General features: G+C 39.4%; 1 protein-coding gene across 1 annotated transcript in view; it reads left to right on the forward strand.

Moving 5' to 3' along the window:
- LOC126248311 (8-oxo-dGDP phosphatase NUDT18) overlaps positions 1-25,314 on the forward strand; it is a 157,896-nt gene that overhangs the window by 76,659 nt on the left and 55,923 nt on the right. The window contains exon 3 of the mRNA XM_049949185.1: positions 22,691-22,811. Within this exon, the coding sequence (XP_049805142.1) occupies positions 22,691-22,811 (121 nt within the window). The remainder of the gene's footprint in view (positions 1-22,690; positions 22,812-25,314) is intronic.

Consider the following 25,314-nt stretch of genomic DNA (forward strand, 5'->3'; position numbering starts at 1 on the left):
GCTAATGAAATTGGTCACAAATAATCCATCAAAATTTCAGAAGAACAGTTAATTACATACCTTCAACACTCGAGGGAAAAGTGAGCTTTGTTACCCATTGTTAAAGCTGTCAGTGGCTCAGAAAGGAGTTTAGTATGCACCAACAAAAATGTGTGCTCATTTACCCACTAACATAAAATGCATGACAGGTAGTGGAGGAAGTTTCAAATCTAATTTAAAATCATTTCTCCTGGATAGCTGTTTTTATTCCATTGGTGAATTTTTACTTAAAAACTGGTAGCCAATTAAAAAAAAAGAGCTAGTAGTTGCACGAGTACAGCAAAAAATAATAATATGTTCATTAATGTTAACACTAATCATGTATACATATCCTGTAAATGACTTATTCCACAACGTTTTGATTAAAAATTCATTTAAATGATCTGTGGAACATGTAACCAACCAGCAATGTTCCAATGGACGCCATCGAACACTCTCCAGTTGAAGAGGCCAGGCCTTCACCCTTGCCTACCTTCCTCCTCTCCATGATGCCATTGTGGGTATTTCTGCCCGTACCTGCCCTGTTTCCGGGAAGGGGGGGGGGTGTCGGGCATCTGGTATTGGGCTCCACAAAAAGAGTTAAATGCCCTCTGGAGGAAATGGAGCTAGATGGCTGTTAGAGGTCATAATATTACCGCAGCACTGCACTTGCACAACGAGTGCACTACCCATCTCTCCACGTAAATGAACTGACCAGTAGTGTTCCTCACGGCTGGTATAAATATGGCTGTCCACCGAATGGTCAGTTAGTTTTGTACTCGCATCTGATATTGTCAGGTGCTATTGTCATTGTACGTGGACTAGTTGATGGTAACCTTCCTTGACACTTCCTCTCTGGTTGTGATTTGGATTGTCTCTCTCTCTTTGCTCTTGGCCTGCTGACATCGTTGTGGCGAAGTTTTCCGATATGCTCTTTATTGTTGCATAGGTTACTTTGGGTGTGTCCTAGTCAACATCTCATCAGCCATTAGTCTTTGACAACTTGGTGTTATGTTCTCTTCCAGATGCAGCCCTTCCACCTTGCATCTTCACTCATTTCTCTCCTGGGTTCCAACGCGCGCGCTGATATCCAGCTACTTTTGGATATAGCTATTTCATATACATTACAAGTGTAACTAAATTTTGGCTGGGTGCTTTGCGGCACATTCAGCATTGTTGAACTGGAGTTTGTTTGATCTGCTTCATAGAATAAGAGAATTCTGTTCTGGAAATCAGTTCTCAAATAACTTTCAATGAATTAGGCTGTAAACTTCACTAACAATAAACACACTCCTGGCAACAAAAGCACAAAGATGACTGAGATGTTATCTCTGTAATTGATTGTTTTTGTTACCTTCAAATCGCATCTCTATCAAGGGCAAGGAGTAGACATACAACTAATTTCAATTCATGGTGAAATCCTTTTCTATTTTGATTATGTGTAATTTATGGAAACTCTTGTTGCTTGAGATTTCCTTTTGCCATAATAAATAGTAAATGTGTGTTTGCTAGATCCTTCCAGGCTTAGTGTAAGAGCCGAATAAGTTTCCCTTCTACCCCCTTAAAACACCTGGCCATATCGTTTCTTCCCCCATGTTTTCTAACGGAAACTTAGACCCCAAAGATTTATTGTATATGAACACTTTGTCTGTTTTATTATTAATTTTTTAGATGAGATGCTTCTTAATTCACTGTAATAATGCATAAAGCACTGTACTTTTTATCAGGCCTTGTTCACCCTACCTTGTTCACCCTAAATACTGTTCAGCTTTAGCTTGTAAATATTTTGAGACAATGATGGTTAGTGTTCCGTTGTTGCAGTAGTCTCAACTTGGATCAGTTTTATAATTTTTATATAGATGCAGAAGTGAAGAAATTTGTCAATTCATTTATCAGTATCTACAGGTGTTGTTCCTCGTTCCCTAGAAAATGTAAACTGATATTGGAAAAACCTAGATAAATTGAAGGTTGCAATTAAAAACATTGACTGCAATGCATTTTCAGTGTGAAGTCAGAGATAATTAACAAATGTAAGAGATAATGGACAGTCACTTCAGCATTTTCACTAATTCATTATAAAAAGCTGAGATAGTGACTTCACTATTGTACTGTTGTGGTGTTATTGCAGAGCATTTTGTAGGAACATGTGTGTGAATGTGTGGTGTACATTTTTCTCTGTTTCTAAAAGCAAATTGTTTGTCAAAAGATTCAATAACTGCTCAAATCATTCTGTATTCTGCATACCACTACAGCAACTCATAATAATATACTTTATGACTAAACATCATCAAAAAAAGTTACATTTAATACCATGCTAGTGGGTTGAGCTGCAGTACTTTGAATCTTCATTTAAAAATCCAAAGTATCTACATCTACATCAATACTCCGAAATCTGTTTTACGGCACGTGGCGGAGGGTACCCCATACCACTACTAGTCATTTCCTTTTCCTGTTCCACTCACAAATAGAACAAGGGAAAAAGAACTGTCTATATGCCTCTGTATGAGCCCTAATTTCTCATATCTTATCTTTGTGATATGCACATAGTATGTTCAAGGTACCAGAACAGTTCTGCAGTTAGTTTCAAATGCCAGTTCTCTAAATTTTCTCAATAATGTTCCTCAGATAAAATGTTAGCTTCCCTCCATGGATTCCCATTTGAATTCCTAAAGCATCTCCGTAACACTTGCGTGTCATTCGAACAACTCGGTAATCACAAATGTGTTTAAAAAAAGTTGTTTCCTGGTGAATCTATCCAGACTCACATAAGAATTTAGAGAAACAACTAACAATAAGGGAAACTCAGAATTTTTATTTGTGTGTATTTGCATGATTTGAGTGTTACAGCCATTGCCAATTAACTCTTTTTACAAAGGAAGTGTAAAATATTGTAATAATAATATTAATAATAATAATAATAATAATACAGGCACTTGCTACTTTGTTATTTATGGTGTGGCTTCTTACTTAACATAACTAATGAAGAATTTTTCTGTTAAAGTGTATAAAGCTTGCCTAAATGAAACTAAGGAAAAAGAAAATCTGCATGCAGTCTTTGTCAATTAGTTGTTTATTCCTTCTTTGAATTAAACATTTTGTTGTGACTCACTAGTTGCTGTTTACATTAAGTTCAAATTTTGAGATCATACCAAAGATTAATTCTAACTGGAAAAATACTTAAAATTTCTCTCTTTTGTATAGGATGGCTGATGTATACCTATTGGAGACCTTTTCCTGTTAAATTCTGGCCAAGTTAGTGAATGGAATTCTACCAACACAACACCAAGCAGTTTATGAAGAAAAGAAGGCTGAATGAAATCTCTGCTCAGAATATTACACTCATCTTATTAGTAGATCTCCTGATGTTACAACATCTGTCCAGGATTTGTGTATTATTAAGATATATCAGAGATCAGGAATGTGAAGTACCTGAAAATGTTTGAAAAGCATGTTGGAACTTCCTCCTCCTCCTCCTCCTCCTCCTCCTCCTCCTCCCCTGCATCATGAGACTGCTTGTTAGAAAAACTGTTTTGGCAGTAATGATACTGTTGTATGTGACTGTACCTCCTTGTGAATAAAATAGCCTGTATCATCATTTACACGTTTTGGAATGTTACTTGTTTGTTTATAATGAAATATTTTCATAGGTAAAAATCTTACAAAACACAAATATTTCCAGAATAACACTTCAGTAGATGTGTTTGTTGTAAAAACAGCTATTGTAGTTTTTATTGATACTGTTATTCCCAATGCAGTCATTTCCACTTGTTACCATTATATATTTCTACATCTAATTTGATAAAAAGTCACTGGCTGACAGAGATAAAGCTTCACTTCTATTATATATTTAAAGAAAGAGTAGTTAAATAGCGTGACTTGGCAATTGAGCACTTGAAATGCCAGATACGTGTCTCAAGCTTGTCATCCTGATTCTCCTCCTCCACCTCTGCTCCCATCTCCCCGTCACCATTTTGTTTTAATAACTGTACTTCCGGTGATTGTCAGAACATATCCTTCAACTCAGGCTTGATGAATTTCCCCAGTCGTTACACATGTATAGTAATATTAATCAATAACATGACCTAAAATGCAGAAATACTTTAGAGAAGTCAACTATGCTAAAGAGATAGAAAAGAATGGAAAAATAAATTGCTTTACTTAAATGCTGAATGTGAAGGACATCTGCATCAGACTGGAATTTCTTTGGTGAGATTCAAAAATTGCAGATAAACCCTGATGGTGGTTTACTTGTGCACTGGAGGAGTCCTAAAGGTGTTAAAGATGCTATTGGTAGCCTAAGGAAAAGAGGCTGAATAAATTTGGGAGCTAAGTTTTATAAGATAAGAAAAAATTTAGATTTGTGTATGAGAAAAACACGTAATAACCTTTCTGATGCATGATGCGCCAGTCGTGAAACTTAAATGTTGCTTTGTCACTTTCGAAAAACTGAACAACATATTGTAATATGCTAATTGTTTTGCTTGATTGCAGTTTTATTACCTAATAGTCTAACAAGTATTAATTGGTTGTAAAATACAAATGTTGATGTTAGAACTGGAATAAAAATAAATGACTTTCAGTATTGAAAATTTGTAACTTTCTTGACAGTGCTCCACTTGTTGTATTATTTAAATGAACCTTCATGAAAAATAACGACTACCAGTCTGGGACTTGGGAATGCAGATATTTGGCTTGCACATTGTTGGCGGGATATTGCCCTTGGCAGAAAAAAATGCCAACTCAAATTATGGACCAGCACACAGTGTTATTCTGTCATGGAGGTTCTTGTAAGTGCTATTGAAAGTAAGCTCCGTTCTGGTTCATCTGTGAATTATGGTGGTTGCTTCATGGTCTCGACGTGAGAATATGGTTATCATGGAGTACCCATTCTGTTTCATTGTACATAATGGTGAATGTTTAATATTCCCAGCATTTTTCTTTTCCATATCTTTCCTTTTCTGTCATATCATTGCAATTATAGTTATTTTTTGCTGAACTTTATATAGATTGTGTGTGTGTGTGGGGGGGGGGGGGGTTGTGTGGTTATTTGGCACCTTAATGACAGCATATTATTATTATTATTATTATTATTATTATTATTATTATTGTAGTTGTCGTCGTCGTCGTTGTTGCAGTCTTCAGTCCAAAGACTGGTTTGATGCACCTCTCCATGCTTCTCTATCCAGTGCAAGCGTCTTCATCTCTGAATAGCTACTGCAGCTTATATCCTCCAGAATCTGCTTACTGTATTCATCTCTTGGTGTCGCTCTACAATTTTTATTCTGCACACCTCCCTCCAGTACAAAATTGATGGTCCCTTGATGTCTCAGAATGTTTCCTATCAACCGATCCCTTCTTCTAGTGGGGTTGTGCCACAAATTTATTTTCTCTCTAATTCTATTCAGTACCTCCTCATTAGTCATGTGATCTACCCATGTAATCATCAGCATTCTTCTGTAGCACCACATTTCTCTTTGTGTGTAAACTGTTTATCATCCAATATTTTACTTCCATTCGTGGCTACACTTCATACAAATACTTTCAGAAAAGACTTCCTAATGCTTAAATCTAAGTCTGATGTTAACAAATTTCTCTTCTCCAGAAACACTTTCCTTGCCATTGCCAGTCTACATTTTATATCCTATCTGCTTCAGCTGTCATAAGTTATTTTACTGCCCAAGTAAGGAAACTCGTCTACTAGTTTAAGTGTGTTATTTCCTAATCTAATTACCTCAGCATCACCTGATTTAATTCAACAACATTCCATTATCCTTGTTTTGTATTTGTTGATGTTCATCTTATATCTGTTACTGTTATTATTGTTATTATTCTTTCATTACAGGCCACTAAGGACCGTGTTGAGATAACTATTTATTTCTGTTTTCCTTCATCCTCCTCCAAAATGTTTTCATTTTGTTGGAATGAGCTCTTTTCCTGTTGTCTGGCCATTTGACACCCTTCGTTTATCTGATTGTTTTATCTTCATGAAAACCCTGAATTTCTTGAGTTCTAAACTGAATGTGTCTGTGTTGAGTGGGGTCTCCCATTCAATCCCTGTATCTTGTAAGCCCTTTCTTTGTTCCCAACCCATTTTCTTTGTCTTTTTTCCAAAATTAATCTGTCTTCATTCCCTCCAGATGTCCACAGAGTGTAACACGTGTTTCCCTGATCAGGTATGTTATTTTAGGGCAGAATGATTAGATTTCATTATTTGGTCCTAAAATGCAATTGCCATATTTTTTCTTGATTGGACCTAATATTTCTTTTGAAACAATATTTGTAGACCCATCTTCTCAGCCATTGTTTTGAGTAGTTCTAGTCTTTTCTTTGCATTCTCTGAGGTTCAGTCTATTGTTTCAAGATGATCTGCTAAGGCCAAACAGTTTTATTGCCTCTTTTGATTTACCCAACTTCATGTAGTTATTAACTTCTTTTTTCTTCCTCTGTTTTTCATTCTCTTATAACTTTTGCCATCACACAGCTGATAAAAATGGTGGCAAGCTGTATCCTTGTCGGTCTCCTGATAAGATTTGGAAGGGTCTGGAAGTTGTTCAAAGAAATTTAACTTTAGATACTGTATTTGTAAGAACTTTTTAGTTATTTCTGGAGTTTTCACATCTATAGAAAATTCAGGGTTTTGAGGAGGGAATCTGTACATTGAATCATATGCTCTTTTAAAATCAACAGATATTAGCACTATTTGTTTAAGATTTAGAATTTATTGTGATTTTTATTGTTTTTAGTGGACACACAATACCATTTAACACAGAGATAATGAAAGTGAATGATAAGCTTTCTGTAAATTATAAATGCAAATGCTCTGAAAGCATGTTTATAAGCATTAACTACAAACTTACTTGATATACAGATATGCCACTACAGAAGTTTAAAACTATAATTTAAATTATGTGATTTGTTGAGAGTAATTTTCCATACTGATCCATGCTTAAGTTTTTGTTGTAGTTGTTTGGCTTATCTTACAGTATAGAATTTGAAACATATGAGTTAGTGGCTAGTTGTATATAAAGATTGTTAAAATGCATGTTAATGTCTTTTGCAGCACGTTTATTGTGACATTTGCTTCACGAGCTTTAGTACGCCTATATGAGCACTTGTAGTACTGTTTAATGTAGAGCTTGTTCTAATTATAGATTACTTACATAATCAGTGTGTAAGTTAATAAAGTGTAATAAATATGTTTATGAGATAGCAAGTATTAGGAACTGTACTTTCAATTCCATGCGAGTCGAAAGAGTAAAAAGGAAAGGTTCATACATGCTTTCAAGGAAATTTGTCTTTTGGTGATAAATGAGGAAACTCAATACAGCATTTAAATATTTATAGGAAAGATAAGCAAGTTCTGGCTCCAGTGGTATGAACTCTGTTAAAAGTACTGGAACTTCCCCTTGTTTGAATGAATAGATGATACATGGAGCTCTCCAGTATGGCAAATGATAGAGAAAATACAGTTCACAATTAGGATCTAAGTGTGTTATGTGGCTGATAGACTCAAGATTGAAGCATTGAATTTTAGCTTTTTGAACCAGATTTTTTTATTGTCTTGAAGCTAAAAACACATCAAAATCGTGGACGAGGTGAGGAGGAGAGGAATTAGTCAGCCAACACTCCAGCTCAAATGACTTAATGAATGCAAGTGCAAACATACAAAATGGTAGAGGATATGAGTCAAATAGTGGGTAAATTACCTAATGAGAGAACAGTGAACTCTAGCAAAGGTGTAAGAGATGGAATGGTTTTCAGGAAACTTGATGTCACTACATCAGAGAATGAAAACATGATTTTGAAATTTAGATTTATATCTTATAACAATAAAACTTATGATGAAAATAATTTGTCAAGCACAATTACACTGATTTCAAATGAAATTTTATGGTTTGAGGATGGCCAATGCCAACCAGAATGGTTATTTCATTTTAAATGAGTGTGATTGTTTTGAAAATAATTTATTATCCGGGACAATCATGACTGTAGTCTCCACAGAAACATTGTCATTTCCAAAACTTATCGTGTTAGACGTGTGAGTGGGGGAGCAAGGAATGAACAAGATCAACACAGACTAGACATACTGCGTAATGGAGACACAGTAATTATCTTGCAAACAAGTTGTTTTATTGTACTTTTCAAGCTTGGATTACATGAATAGTTCAATCATCGGTTTCAGCTAATTATGAAGTCATCATTGGGTGATTTTAATACATTGTATAGTAACTTGTCAATTGAAGTGAGCTTATCACCTAGCCTCTTACGTTGGCAAGGAATGTTTTAAAATCATTTAATAATGACTTGAAAAGAACTTTAAACTGGTAATGAAACTATTTCTGTGACCCAAGAATGAAAAATGCTCTTTGGGCCATTAAAATCGGCAATAACAAAATTTTACTTATTACACATTTAAAGAATAGTAGGAAAGATGATTAAATTTATAGGTGATATGCAGTATACAAGCAGCAAGATTTAATTAACACAACTGTCACCTCTGGCAGCAACAGTTGCCCTAACTCAGCTGGCCATGGAATCAAACTGAGCTTTAATGACAGCTATGGTAATATGATTTATGCTGCTTCAGCTGTGTCAGAGGTGGTCAGTTATGTTGGCTACAGTGTGCTGGTCTCTCGGATATGTGTCCAGATGTTTTCAGTGGGTGAAGTTTGAAGACAGATGAGACTGGAGAGTTGTTTACTTAATGAAAATACAGATCAAGGATGTTAGATTGCTGCAGAAGCAAGTTCAGAACAGGTAGCAAAGATATGAGAGCAGTAGCAATTGTGATGGGCCCTTGGAGTGAAAAAGATAAGGTCTGTAACATGAATAAGTCATGGAGATGTAGGTGGGAGAGATGTGTGAAACAACCAAAATTTCCATCAGTTATGTAAAGTAATGCTGGTGATTTATTTCGTACTATAAACAACAGTGCTGATATGTATTGTCGGTGTTCTGTGACATATTACTAGAAACTGCCATTATAAAACAGTGATTTAACTATTTTCAGGAAACTGTGCACCTTTTAATTTTAAGGGACACATTTAGATATATACATAGATGAAAATTTAAACTGGAAGACGACAATGTAGAGCTTTTAAAAACATCCAAGTCTGGTACTTTTTAAAATTTTATCTCATTGACAGTCATTGAGGGAAACAATATGTAAATGCATTTTGCTTACATTTATCCACTGAAGTTTTGGTTGTTGTTGTTGTTGTTGTTGTTGATGTTGTTTACAGTCCAAAGGCTGGTTTGCAGCAGCTCTACCTGTTAGTTTATTCTGTGAAAGCCTCTGGATTGATCCCTTATTTTAATAAAGTTGTGCTATAAATTTCTTTTTTTCCACAATTCAATTCATTATCTCTTCATTAGTTATTTGACCTGCCCATCAGATTTACAGCATGCTTCTGTAGCTCAACATTTCAAAGACTTCTATTCTCCTCTTGTCTGAAGTGTTTATCATCCTCATTTCACTTCTGTATAAGACTACAATACAAACAAATACCTTTAGAAAACACTTCTCCATATTTAAATTTATATTTGATGCTCAAAAATTTCTCTTTTTCCAGAAACGCTTTTCCTGCTGTTGCCAGTCTGCATTTTATATTGTCTCAGTTCAACCATCATCAGATATTTTGCTGCCCAAATAGCTAACTCATCTACTACTTTTAGTGTCTCATTTCTAGTCCAATTCTTGGTATCACCTGATTTAATTTGACTACATTCCATGACCTTTGTGTTGCTTTTGTTGTTCATTTTGTAACTTCTATTCTAGACACTACCCATTCCATTCAACTGCTTTTCATTTTTCCTCTAGCCATTCTTTCTTAATGGTTTTGCACTTTCTGTCATTCCCATTTTGTATGTGTGTATATCTTTTTGCCTGCTTAATTTACTGCATTTTTGTATTGTCTTCTTTTGTCAGTTAAATTGAGTATCTTCTGTGTTATCCAAGGGTTCCTTATGGGACTTGTATTCACCTGTTTGATACTGTGCTGCATTCAGTATTTCATCTCATGATTCTTAAACCAAATGTTTGCAATGATTAAATTATGGTCTGTGCAGAATTCCATGAGGTGCGTTCCTCATTCATTTTTTTCCCCATAGTCCACATTATTATACTATTTTTCCTTCTCTTCCTTTTTCTACTATTGAATTGCAGTCTCCCATGACAATTTGACTGTTTGCCTCACTTAACTATAATATTTACTTCCATCTCATTGTACATCAATTAAATGTGTTCACTTTGCCGTTCCTAGGAGCTTACCTCCATTCCTATTTTCTTATTCATTATTATACCTACTACTGCATTGGCTGTATTTGATTTTGTATTTATAATTTGGTAATTACCTGACCAAGGGTCCTTTTCTCCCTGTTACCACTCTTAACTAATTTCCACTATATTTAACTACAAGTTATCCATCTCCCTTTTCCAGTTCTCTTACATACATGCCTGGTTTAGGGGTCTAACTTCCCATACACTGACCCATAGAATGAAAGTTTTGTTTATTGTGATGATGAGGATATCCTACTCAGTAGTCACTGATTGGAGGTCTGAATGGGGGATTATTTTACCTTCAAAATATTTTACCCAACACGATGTCATCATTAATCCATATGGTAGAGCTGGATTTCCTCGGGGAAATATAGTAGATATAATTTCCCTTTGCTTTCAGCCATTTGCAGTACCAACCAAACGTGTCACTGTTGGCTAATGTTAAAAGGACAGTTCTGTCAATCATCCAGAATTTTGCTTCTGCAACTGCTGAAAAGGTGCTGTTTCTCTTCAGGAACAATATGTTAGCCTGGCATCCCCACAGAAAGCCCCAAATGTGGTTTGTTCCTACAGTATGGATATTCGTATTATTGAGACTTGCAAGCCACACCTCAGCAAGATCCATGTTTCATAGAGGTTCACTAAACTATTATGGTATAATGACACAGGGCATTTCCATTTTCAGAAAGCAACTGTTCAATGGTCAAAATCTTGCTTTGAGAATAATATGTGATGCTCATCTGCAGTCATCTTTTGTTCACTGCTTAAAAGTAATAGGCATTCTAATTAAAGCTCCATGGCACACACATTGTTTGATGACTGTTGTGAAACATCTGTTTCGGTTTACAAAAAATGATAATTACCTCCATTGAAGTTCAAAAAGGAAGAAATTTAACTGTTTTTCATTGTGTACCCAGTGTTGTAAAATGCCTGACAGAAACCAAAGTTACTTTTAAAAGCAAACTGGAATTGTATAATCTAGACAGCTTTTGTTCAATAAATAAATTTTAATTAAGAAACTTGTAGAATATATAGAGGGGCTTATTTGCCTATTTCATCCTAGTTTTATGCAATCTGCTGTTCATGTACATAACACAAACATAATCACCTCTTCACGCAGCAAGGTATAAAACAGGATGAGTGAGTTTGTGCACTGCAAGACAGCAGTTGTTAGTCATTCTTGATTCAAAATGGAATAAAGAATGAACTCGCGAAATGACAATGATGACAAAGATTCAGTACAACAGATATTGTATACACAGAATTAACTAGGAAAAAATTGTATTATTGGGATCTGTCCACTGGAAGCCAGTATCTATAGTAAGTCCTGTGGCAGGGACTCAGTTAAAGATAGTGTAGTGAATAGGACTTGAGCATAAGGAAGTTAGTCCCATGTTGGAGCCTTATTATTATTATTAATATTATTATTATTATTATATTGTCTCAATCATCCCCACCTACTATCTTGAATGCAACAAATTACGTACTCATTTCCAAAGGCTATTTTTATTTGGTGCAGAAAATGACCAATCATGTTGTGTAATAGGCTGGACTAGTATGAGACTAAGAGACAGTAAATAGCGTTGCATTTGATCCATTGGTTCGAGTGGAACACCAGCTCAAAATCATACCTTCCATGGTTCATACAGACTGCATATGGCACTGGGAAGACAACCCACCACATACACTGATTTTCATAGAAGGAGCTGCACCCAGAATGACAAGGCATATTGTGACCGTTGTTGGCAGGCAGGTAGATGGTACCACACATACAAAATGATTACACTTTCAACTTCGAAGGACCGACATTTATTACACTACACAGCCATGAAATGGACATGCTAGCATGGCATCAGGCCACTATGGTTGTGAATTCAAGCATTAGAGACATCACGGCATGGACCTGTATGGGTCTCGGATGCAGTTCTGTGATACTCTGTCCCATGCCACTTGCACCTGAGTGTGCAGTTACCGCAGACCGGTGGGCAGAGGTGGAGTCCTGATGACATGCTCCATGGCACCACACACATTCTCGATCGAGGAGAGATTGGGTGATGTGGCTGGCCATGTCAGAGTATCCACAGCTCCAAGGCACACTTGTGATGTGGCAATTTATGAGCACAGCGATTGTCCTGTTGAAATAAAGTATGAACGTAGGCATTCACTAATGGCAGAGCCACTGGTTGCAAGACCATCCCCACGTACTGTACAGCTGGTTTGGAGCCCATTAGGAATTCCAATGGTGACAGCAACCATAGGATATCTCTCCCCACACCACCATGCCCAGCTGGTGAGACATCTGATGGGAGATAACAAACTGCTCTTCATGACTCTCTCTCTCTCTCTCTCTCTCTCTCTCTCTCTCTCTCCCCCTCTCCCTCTCCCTCTCCCCGCCCTCCCTCTCTCCCTCCCCCTCTCCCTACAGGTGCTAAAGACCTTGCTGTTGTGTGCCCTCCAAACTTCATCATCATCATCATCATCAGCAACATGGCACTCTTCTCTGTGCATCCAGACATTGACCGATGATATATGTTGTGCATGTGAGCCTTCCTGTACACATCGTTGTTGACAATGGGCAATGGTGGTGTCCATGCGACTGGTGTGGCATGGAATACAATAGGACCACCAGCCTTCTGCAACCCCATGATGCGTCCCCACTTGAACTCGTCTATCTGGGTGATGGTGATGAGGTTGGATTGGTGGGGCGCTAAACTACTCGGTCATCGGTGCCCGTACAAAGTCCCAATTTTTACACAGTCCAATCTAGCCATTGCCATAGATGATGATGATGATGATGATGATGATGATGATAACACAAAAATCCAGTCCCCAGACAGAGAAACTCCCCAACCCGGCCAGGAATCAAACCCGGGGCCCCATAATCCAGAGGCAGCAACACTAGCCACTAGACCATGAGCTGCGGACTCGTGTATCTGGGCAGCCACTCGAATGTGTAGTCTGGGCAAAATACACGTTCAGGTGACTCTCTCGTGACACTACTCGCTGTCATAGTGCCAGTGCGACCATTTGGGACCATCTTATATCAACTAATGTGTGTGATGCCACAACCCCATCCCCACTGCTACAGTGCACAGCCAGTGATGCAAAAAATCATTGGCAAAGCTGATGGTACTCAAAATATCCATCACATTTGCAGTAGATTGGTTGGGTACTTCTGGGTGCAACTCTTTTTATGATGATGTGTGAATATTTCCTATTAATATACTGACAGACCTCGGTGATCAACTGTCAAAAGTGGTAGAGATTTGCTGGTTCCTCTACACACCCAGTTCGTTATACAAAACAAATAAGTAAGTCTGGGCAGTCTGCTGGATGAGGGGACCTTTTTATCCTTCCTTTCTATTTATTGGCATAAGTAACAGAAGTGATGCTGTGAACAGTCGTTGATGAGTGTGGTGGAGACCCTTTGTGTTGAAACCATGTTCTGCAGTGGGCCAGCAGTGGCACATGTTCCAGCAACAGTAGAGTTCATCGTGGAGAAACTGCTAGTAGTATGTCGCAGTATGTCGCAGTTACATGGCTGTGAAAGAAATGTGGGACCAGTGAGATGTCCACAAGTGATTCCACACCATATGCTTACACCCCGCTATCTCTGAAAAGCCATCTTGACTTAACAAATTAGGATTGTTCCCACTCCAGTAGTCCACATTGTAGCTGTAAGTTTCTCCAGTGTTGGGGAAGGGTGGTAAGAGTGAAACTGTTGGGGTGTGTAAAATGTGCATAACAGATGCTATGTGATGTTGGTATCTTGTGTAAGTGCTAGTGTAGGGCCAACAAAACCTGTTGATCAAACTTCACTGAATTATCTCTAGCGATCCATGTTCTTTCCAGTGACCCACTTTCTTTTATCACTATTCAATATTACTAAACATAATAACTGTTAGTTGTCATCTATCTGGATAACATATGCAGTGCGAACGTGCCTCTGAGGTGTTCTGTGTAGCCTCGCAGATCCATTTACTTGTTGCTGGAATGCATCAAGAGGGGATGAATAAGCATGAGTTTTGTGACTTAATGAAGGGAAGAAACTCACACATTGATGTATGTGCATACAGTCGTAATACAGGGTGCAGCAGCAGTCATAGTGGGATATTAAAAACACACCATCAGGCAGTAACTGTAATTTATTTATTACCTCTTATGTCAATTATTAGTTAAAGGTATGCCATTTACTAATGTGTAAGTCATTGACCATTGTGTGGATTACTCCTGTCCTCTGCACAACACATTCATCTGGGCAGCATTGGAAGCTTTCCATAACTCGGCATAACATATTCCTTGGGACATTGCCAACGACAGTTCTGATGCAGTCCTTCAACTCGGGAATGGTGGCACAACGTTTTCGGAACACTTTTTGCTTCAGGTAGCCCCAAAGGGAAAATTCTGCACATGAAAGATCAGGTGATCAAGGCCAGGAAATGTCACCAAAATGGGAAATTACTCTGCCGGGAAATGTCTATTGCAAGAAATCCATGCAAATTCTGTCCGCCATTCCTGAGTTGAAGAATCACATTAGAACTGCCGTCAGCAGTGTCCCAGGGAATAAGTTACGCCGAGTTATGGAAAGTTTCCAATGCTGCCTAGATGAATGTGTTGTGCAGAGGGGGCATCATTTGACAGGAGTCATATTCGAAAAGTAATCCACACAATGGACAATGACTTACACATTAATAAATGGCATACCTTTAACTATTAATTGACATAAGAAGTAATAAATAAATTACAGTTACTGCCTGATGGTGTGTTTTTAATATCCTACTGTGAACTCTGCCACACCCTGTAGTTGACATTCCAATGAAGTCTATTTTAACTCTCTGTTGTGATGATATAAAAACAAAATGGTATGAACACATGATAACCTTGCTTACAAATATCTTGCCCAGTGTCTTCACACCACATACCCTCAGTCCAACAGAGGAACTGAGCCAATAGAGGCTTTACACACGACTGAATGCTTATAGCATATGCTCATTGGGCCTCATCTTTCTATTCACCATCTACTGTAATGTTTGATATCTGTGATTGCGTTATGGGGTCAAATAAGTTTCCATTATATATGTTTTACGCAGGTCACATTTTCAGTGTTCTACAGAAGTTAAAACTCACTGGAACTAAAAAAATTGTGTCTGTTGTACTTGACTGGTTGAATGAGTGGAATTTTTCTATCTACCTCGGTGATGTTTCAATCAACACCACCTGTCATTTCTCTTGGTAAAATGCTAGAACTAACAAATAAGTATAAGTAGCTTACTTTGTATAAAACTGTGATGGAAACTAGGTCAAGAAAATAAATAAATGTACTGTTCAAGTGAAAACACAGTGTCAGCAAAAGATAATGGACTTTTCTAATTTGTCTCTGAAAAAATCTTTAGAGCATTTGTGTGTGTTCAAGGGTTAACAAAAGAATGAAACATGTTGAACTATGTGTGAATAATCGGAAAATCTTTACTTTAATTACAAAGTGATACATTTGTAAAACATTAGGAAATATTACCTCTGACAATATTGTCTGACTGACAGAGGCACCAGAGCAGGAAATTGGCAGATTTGTGATTGTGATATTAGCTTGAATCCAGCTCTGATGGTGATGTCTGTGTCTCTTAAGATAAAGGAAAGAAAGCTTGCTTCAACAAGGTCTCCCTTTCCAATTGACTTGTTTAGAACTTTATATGAGGATATCTTTCATTGTTTTCTGACAATGTAGTTTAAAATTTTTGTTTTTTCTCTATCAGACATTGGAAACTCCATGTTGGAATATCAATGATATAAGGAAAAAAAGTAGATTGCTACTCACTGTAAAGAAGACACCAGTTACAGACAGGCACAATGAAAAGACCTTATCATTGTGTCTGCAACTCAACATGTCTTCTGTACAGTGAGTAGCAATCTGTCTTTTTCCATGTATTATTGTTTTTCTCTCTATGCATTTCCTGTGTGAATAATATGAAATACGTATTGTACTCTCCATACAAAGTGAAAGTTGTTATGTGGCTTATATTTTGGTTCAGGAATGAATAGTATGTAAACCTTGACCTTTCAGGAGCCATACAATTTTTTAATGTCTAAGAGGAAGTGTTCACACAATTCAGTTTTATTGTCAGATTTATACACCTATTTACTTTCAATTTTCTCTCTAAGGGCACTGCAGTTTTTAAGGTAGAATTATTTTTCATAGCATTTTTGAAAATATTTTTTGTTTTTCTGGCAATGACCTGCACTGGAATTGCAATTGACAAATGGCTTAATTTTGTCCATAGCTAGATGGACATAAGGTCACAATTGTAACTTAACAATCCAAGAGAACATCTCAGTTAAACCACAAGTACAATGGTAATCACTTAAAACTTATACAGTTTGGAAGAGTGTATTGGATAAGGAATCAATAAATGTGTTGTTAAAGTAACAGAATCCCATCGTTCACCTGTGGATATATTTAGAAATCTATAGAAATCCTAAGAGGAATTGACCTTACCAGGACTTGAAACTTAATTTCCCTGTGGATTACAGACTTCTCTTCAGTATGTTTAGTGTGCCTAATTGAAGCTGAGATTGTGTCCAACCTGTGGAACATTGTTCAGAGAAACTTAAGTTGCTGTTATTGTAGTATTTTTTGGTATAAAAGTAAAAGTTTTCCAGTGTTTCATTAAGGGTGTCAAAATGACTCAAAATGTGGACTTCACTCCCAAATGCAATTACTTGTCAAACTTGTCAAAGCTCCCATGCCGTGTTGAGAAATTTGACACAGTCTTAGTGCTGGATCCTATACTACACTGATGTTGTTTCTGTTATCACAAGTCCCGAGAGTGTGGGAAAGAGACATTTCTACTGCTTCATGAACTATACTGCCACATGGGTTATTTGATAGCGTGTTTATTCATGAGTGTCACAGAGTTACACAACAGCTGATTCCTTGGTTTGGCATACAAAATAATCTTCCATTCCCTCCAGCATCATTTGTATCATTTGTCTGTTGTACTGCTCATTTCTGAATTCATGCAGAAAGCTATTTATCCTGTCTTTCAGAGCTTTGATTAATCTTCAACAATAACAATAAAATATTTTTGTATATATTCAGAATACAAATTTGATGCTATGTTTATGTAAAATACAACAATTTTCAGACAGTAGTAATGACACGGAAGAGGGTAGAACAACATTTGCCATTCTAAAATTCTTCTACACAACAAATTAGCTGCTGTGGAACACTATCCATGTCTTGGGACAGCATAATTGTGTAGGCAGCAGTAGCAGTGTAGCTGTCCACAATCTGATCAACTAAAAAAAAATGTCGTGTGACTAGGGCCTCCTGTCAGGTAGACCGTTCACTGGGTGCAAGTCTTTCGATTTGATGCCACTTCGGCGACTTGCGCGTTGATGGGGATGAAATGATGATGATTAGGACAACACAACACCGAGCCCCTGAGTGGAGAAAATCTCCGACTCAGCCGGGAATCGAACCCGGGCCCTTAGGACTGACATTCTGTCGCACTGACCACTCAGCTACCGGGGGCCAGAAATCTTACCAACTGTGACAAATGATGTATCATCAGCTATGTGAAGAACCCAGGATAAACATTTCTAAAAATTTCTTTTAGCACCATCAATAGAAAGAAATTACATTGTCCATGGTAAGTATAGTCTATAAATGCTACCCCAAAAATAAAACCCTAGAAGCTGACCCATTCTTCTGTAGACATGACTGTGGTCAGAACACTTACAAAAAAAGAGAGAAAAAAGTGCAATTGTAGCACACAACATGACAACAGTTGCCTACTATGGTGTTTCTGTATTTCAAGTTTTCTCTTTCCTGTATATTGGAATTTTGTGGAGACATTGGAATAAAGGAGACCACTTGTCAAAAAGCAGAAACATTGAATCGTTAACAGCCACAAACAAAAAGAAAGAAAACTTGCTAACTTTTGGAGTAATACTTTTTTGAGCTAGAGTGCAAGGTCACACCCCACTCCCTCCCCCTTCCAACACACACACACACATACACACACACACACACACACACACACACACACACACACACACACACACACACACAAACAAACAAACAAACACCTATGCTCCTACATGGCTTGACTGGATGCGCAATGCTGCATTCTGGCATGTGGACTAGATTGTAGTGGAGGTTGTGTCAAGTAGAGTGGGTAGAGGGACAGAGAGGCAGAAAGCAGGGAGAGGGGTTGGGGTAGGTGGCTAGCAACTTGGAGGGAGGCAGCCGGTTTGCCAGCTACAATTGTGGGGGAGAGAGGTGGCAGCTGCATGGGCTACGCATGTGATGCAGGGTGGTTGGAGCTGGTGCAGAGTGGGGAACACTGAAGTTGAGATGTCGGGGTGGTGAATTTGGAAGGGTGTGAGAGGACAGAGGAAGGGTGTGGAGACAGTGGGTTATCAGAGACTGAGGCCAAGATGATTATAGGAGCAAAGGCTGTGTTGCAAGGATAATTGTCGTCTGCATAGTTCAGAGAAGCTGGTGGTAGAGGGAAGGATCATCAAGATGATTCAGGCTGTGAAGCACCCACTGAACTTGAGCATGAGCATGTTATACTCAACTGCATATCATGCCATCCAGTTGTGAACTGTGTTTTAGGCAACAGTTTGTCCATGGCCATTCATACTGTTGGACAGCTGGTTGGTAATCATACCGACATAAAAAGCTGTGCAGTGTTTGCAGCTGAACTGGTATACAACATGGCTGATTTCAAAGGTGGCCCTGATTCTGATCTGGTAGGAGAAGCCTGTAAAAAGACTTGTGTAGGAAATGCAGGGTGGGTGGGGTTGATTGGGTAGGTGTTGTATCTTGGTCTACTACAGTGATATGGTTGTTGTAGCAAGGGGTTGGGAGTGAGAGTGGCATAGTGATGGACTTGTAGGATGTTGTGTAGACTGGGTGAGCAACAAAACTATATTTTTGAGGTGGTGGGAAGGATATTGGGTACCATGTCCCTCATTTCAGAGTATGATGAGAGATAATTAAAGCAGTGATAAAGGGTATGGCTCAGTTGGTCTAGTCCAGGCTGATATTGGGTGGTGACGGCTGCTCCTTTGTGGTGATTCTTGGGGGCGGTGGAAGAATGGGGAATGTGAGGATATGGCACAGGAAATCTGTTTGCAGATTAGGTTTGAGGGCTAGTGCCTGTCTGTGATGGCCTTAATGAGATCCTTACCATACTGGGCATGGGAGTTCTTGCCACTGCAGCTATGTCGTCCATGGGTGGCTAGGTTGTTTGGAAGGGATAGCAGCTGTTGAAATGCTGCCAGTGTTAGCGGTTGTTGGCTGTAAAGTGGGCGGAGGTGTGGATGGAGCCATCAGAGAGGTAGAGGTAAATGACCGTGGAGGTGGCACATTGGTTTGAAGAGGACTGGCTGAAGTGGGTGGCAGAGGTGTTGAGCTTGTGAAGGAATGAGGATAGGGTGTCTTGCTCCAAGTCCAGATCATGAAGGAAAAGTAGTTGAGAGTCAGGATAGAGATGGTGAGTTTGAAGTCTGAAGCACGTTGGGAGAGGTAGTGTTAGATAGTGGCAAGGGCAATGGACATGAGGGATGTTAGTGTTTAGTCAGGTGACATCGACAGTGACGAGTAAGGACCCAGGAGGTAAAGGGATGGGGATGGTGGAGAGTAGGTGATGTGGAAGGCTAGGTTTCTGGCAATTGGTTGGAGGTGTAGTTAACACAAGTGGAAATCCTTTCAGTGGGAGCACAGTAGCCAGCTAGAATGGAACATCCAGCGTTGTTGAGTTTGTGGATTTGGGGAGCATGTATAAGGTGCTGTGTGGGGTGTTGTTGGGGTGAAGAAAGAGATGGACTTGGGGGAGATGCTCTGGGAAGGGCCTATGGATTTCAGTAGGGATTGGAGGTTATGTTGGACTTCTAGGATGGGATCTCTGTGGAAGAGCTTGTAGGTGGAGGAGTTGGACAGTTGGCGGACGTCTCTGTCAGGTAGTCATTGCTACTCATCACAACAATGGCAGAGCCTTTGTTGCAGGATGGATGATAAGTTCTGGATTTGTTTTCAGGTTGTCTATGGCTGTCCTTTCTTATGCTGAAAGGCTGGTGTTCATAGGAAGTGACCTGGAGAAAGATGGTGAGGCCAAGCTGGGGCTAAGGAATTCCTGGAAGGTGACCAGGGGGTGGTTAGGTAGGATGGGGGGTGGCCAGATCATGTTTGACTGGTGGTATGAACTGGGAGAGGCAAGATTCACTGTTGGGATTAGGTTGGCTTTTGTTGGAGGGATTGGATGCAAAGAAGTGTTTCCAACGTAGGGATCGGGAAAAGGAGAGTAGAACTTTGACAAGTCCAACCTCATTAAACATCAAACCCACCACCTCATTCCGTATTCACCTTACCAACTATATTCTGACTTGCAACTACTTTTCCTCTGAAGGGAAAGTATACAAACAAGTCTGTGGCACAGTTACGGGCACCCATATAGCACCTTCCTATTCCAACCTGTTCATGGGCCTTCCTAGCCTCCCAAAACCTCCAACACCTAGTCTGGTTCACGTTCATTGATGATATCTTCTTGATCTGGACACTAGTTAAAACACTTTATCCTCATTCCTTCACATCCTCAATACGTTCTCTCCCATCCACTTTACCTGTCCTCCTCAACCCAACGTGCCACCGTCCTGGGCATTGACTTCCACCTCTCTTATGGTTCCATTCACTCATCTGTCCACATTAAGCCCAATAATCGCCACCCTGCCTGCATTTTGACAGCTGCTATCCCTTATACACCAAAAAATTCCCCCCATACAACCTAGCCACCCATGCACGACATATCTGTGACAAGAACTCCCTTGCTTGGTATGTTGGAGTCTCACAAGGCCTTCACCGACAAGCACTAGCCCCCAAACCTAGTCCGCAAACAGATTTCCTGTGCCATATCCTAACATACCCCCAGTCCTCCCACCACACCCAAGAATCAGCTACAGAGGAGCACCCCTTCGTCACCCAGTGTCACCTTCGACTAAAACAATAGAACCATACCCCTCATCATTGCTTTGATTATCTCTCACCATACCCTGAAATGAGGGACATCCTACCCAATATCCTTCCCACCACTACAAAAATATAGTTTTGTTGCCCATCCAATCTGCACAACATGCTGCTAGTCCATCTCTATGCCTCTCCCACTCTCAGCCCCTTGCTACAACAATTCTATCCTTGTGGTAGACCAAGGTGTAGCACATACCCAGTACACCCACCCAGCACTTCCTACCTGAGTCTTTATACAGACTTACCCTACGCCATCAGAGTCCAGACCACCTTTGAAATCAGCTGTGTTGTATACCAATTCAGCTGCAAACACTGCACAGCTGTTTATGTAAGTATGGCTATCAACCGGCTGCTGTCCACCAGCGTGAATGGCCACTGCCAAAATTTTGCCAACAACAAAGTTGACCACTGGATGGTACAATATGCCAGTTGAGTATAACATGATGGATTTCAATGGCTGCCTCACAACCGGAACCATGTGGCCCCTTCCATCCACCACCAGCTTCTCTGATCTATACAGATGAGAGTTATCCTTGCAACACATCCTTTGCCCATGTAATCGTCCTGGTCTCAATCTCTGATAATCCATTGCCTCCCCAGTTTCCCCTTCCTGTGTCCTGTCACGCCCTCCCAAATTCATCGTCCTGACGTCTTGACTTCAGTGTGCCCTACTCTGCACCAGCCCCACAGGCCGTGCACCACATGCCTAGCCCATACAGATGCCTCCCCTCCCTATCACCAGCAAACCGGCTGCCTCCCTCTGAGCCACTAGACACCCACTGTTAACCCCTCTTCCTGCCTCCCACCTCTCTGTTCCTCTACCCAAGCCGCCCAACACAACCTGCATCACAACCTAGTTCATCTGCCAAAATGCAGCACTGTGCATCCAGCCAGCACCATGTGGGACCATAGGTGTATGTGGGATTGGCAGGGGGGGGGGGGTCTAACTCAGAAAAGGATTACTCCATAAGCTAGCAAATTTTGTTTCCTTTTGTGTGTGACTTTCGATGATTCAGCAGTTCTAGTTTTCGGTGAGTGGTCTTCTTTTAATTGAAAATTATTTATTGTATATTGGACTCTCTCTCAGAATGAGAGCAGAAGCGTTCTGAAATTTTAAACAAACTTTCAAATAGACATATATACTTTAAAGTGTTGTTTCTCTTTATATTTGGATGATGATTTTGTTTCAGTAGAAAAACAGAATATCATTAAACAATTTTTTGAACTCATTATAGCCATGCTACTTCTGACTTTCATTGCTTTGTAGTAAGGTGTCGTCAGTGAAGATTTTTATTACCACAATTGCTTATGTTTTAAATGTCAGTGCATGTGCTCTCATTATTTACAATGTGTGTTTATTTTAGGAAGCAGTGAAACGTGAAGTTTTAGAGGAAACTGGAATTATAATGGAGCCTAAATCATTGCTGCTTGTTGAAACTGCAAGTGGATCGTGGTTTCGATTTGTTATTGTGGGTGACAGCATTGGTAAGTACTGTTCAGTTTCATTATATAATTTCCTAATTAACTGAATCCTCCCCCCATGAACCATAGACCTCGCCGTTGGTGGGGAGGCTTGCGTGCCTCAGCGATACAGATAGCTGTACCGTAGGTGCAACCAAATCGGAGGGGTATCTGTTTAGAGGCCAGACAAACGTATGGTTCCTGAAGAGGGGCAGCAGCCTTTTCAGTAGTTGCAGGGGCAACAGTCAGGATGATTCACTGATCTGGCCTTGTAACACTAACCAAAATGGCCTTACTGTGCTGGTACTGCAAACGGCTGAAAGCAAGGGAAAACTACGGCCGTAATTTTTCCTGAGGGCATGCAGCTTTACTGTATGGATAAATGATGATGGCGTCCTCTTGGGTAAAATATTCTGGAGGTAAAATAGTGCCCCATTCGGATCTCCGGTCAGGGACTACTCAACAGGACGTCATTATCAGGAGAAAGAAAACTGGTGTTCTACGGATCGGAGCATGGAATGTCAGATCCCTTAATCAGGCAGGTAGGTCAGAAAATTTAAAAAGGGAAATGAATAGGTTAAAGTTAGATATAGTGGGAATTAGTGAAGTTTGGTGGCAGGAGGAACAAGACTTTTGGTCAGGTGAATACAGGGTTATAAATACAAAATCAAATAGGGGTAATGCAGGAGTAGGTTTAATAATGAATAAAAAAAATAGGAGTTCGGGTAAGCTACTACAAACAACATAGTGAACGCATTATTGTGGCCAAGATAGACACAAAGCCCACGCCTACTACAGTAGTACAAGTTTATATGCCAACTAGCTCTGCAGATGACGAAGTAATTGAAGAAATGTATGATGAAATAAAAGAAATTATTCAGATAGTGAAGGGAGATGAAAATTTAATAGTCATGGGTGACTGGAATTCAAGAGTAGGAAAAGGAAGAGAACGAAACGTAGTAGGTGAATATGGATTGGGGGTAAGAAATGAAAGAGGAAGCCGCCTGGTAGAATTTTGCACAAAGCACAACTTAATCCCCCGTCCGGCCATCCTGATTTAGCTTTTCCGTGATTTCCCTAAATCGGTCCAGGCAAATGCCGGGATGGTTCCTTTGAAAAGGCACGGCCAACTTCCTTCCCCGTCCTTCCCTACTCCGATGAGACCGATGACCTCGCTGTTTGGTCTCTTCCCCCAAACAATCCAATCCAATCCACAACTTAATCATAGCTAACAGTTGGTTCAAGAATCACTAAAGAAGGTTGTATACATGGAAGAAGCCTGGAGATACTGACAGGTTTCAGATAGATTACATAATGGTAAGACAGGGATTTAGGAACCAGGTTTTAAATTGTAAGACATTTCCTGGGGCACATGTGGACTCTGACCACAATCTATTGGTTATGAACTGTAGATTAAAACTGAAGAAACTGCAGAAAGGTGGAAATTTAAGGAGATGGGACCTGGATAAACTGAAAGAACCAGAGGTTGTACAGAGTTTGAGAGAGAGCATAAGGGAACAATTGACAAGAATGGGGGAAAGAAATACAGTAGAAGAAGAATGGGTAGCTTTGAGGGATGAAGCAGTGAAGGCAGCAGAGGATCAAGTAGGTAAAAATACAAGGGCTGGTAGAAATCCTTGGGTAACAGAAGAAATATTGAATTTAATTGATGAAAGGAGAAAATATAAAAATGCAGTTAATGAAGCAGGCAAAAAGGAATACAAACATCTCAAAAATGAGATCGACAGGAAGTGCAAAATAACTAAGAAGGCATGGTTAGAGGACAAATGTAGAGCCTTATCTCACTAGGGGTAAGATAGATACCGCCTACAGGAAAATTAGAGACCTTTGGAGAAAAGGGAACCACTTGTATGAATATCAAGAGATCAGATGGAAACCCAGTTCTAAGCAATGAAGGGAAAGCAGAAACGTGGAAGGAGTATATAGAGGGTCTATACAAGGGCAATGTACTTGAGGGCAATGTTATAGAAAGGGAAGAGGATGTAGATGAAGATGAAATGGAAGATACGATACTGCGTGAAGAGTTTGACAGAGCACTGAAAGACCAAAGTCGAAACAAGGCCCCAGTAGTAGACAACATTCCATTAGAACTACTGACAGCCTTGGGAGAGTCAGTCCTGACAAAACTCTGCCATCTGGTGAGCAAAATGTATGAGACAGGTGAAATACCCTCAGACTTCAATAAGAATATAATAATTCCAATCCCAAAGAAAGCAGGCATTGACAGATGTGAAAATTACCGAACTATCAGTTTAATAAGTCACGGCTGCAAAATACTAATGCAAATTCTTTACAGACGAATGGAAAAATGGGTAGAAGCCAACCTCGGGGAAGATCAGTTTGGATTCCGTAGAAATGTTGGAACACGTGAGGCAATACTGACCCTATGACTTATCTTAGAAGCAGGATTAAGAAAAGGCAAACCTACATTTCTAGCATTTGTAGACTTAGAGAAAGCTTTTGACAATGTTGACTGGAATACTCTCTTTCGAATTCTGAAGGTGGC

This window comes from Schistocerca nitens, chromosome 3 (genome assembly GCF_023898315.1).
Source record: "Schistocerca nitens isolate TAMUIC-IGC-003100 chromosome 3, iqSchNite1.1, whole genome shotgun sequence".
Lineage (NCBI taxonomy): Eukaryota > Metazoa > Arthropoda > Insecta > Orthoptera > Acrididae > Schistocerca > Schistocerca nitens.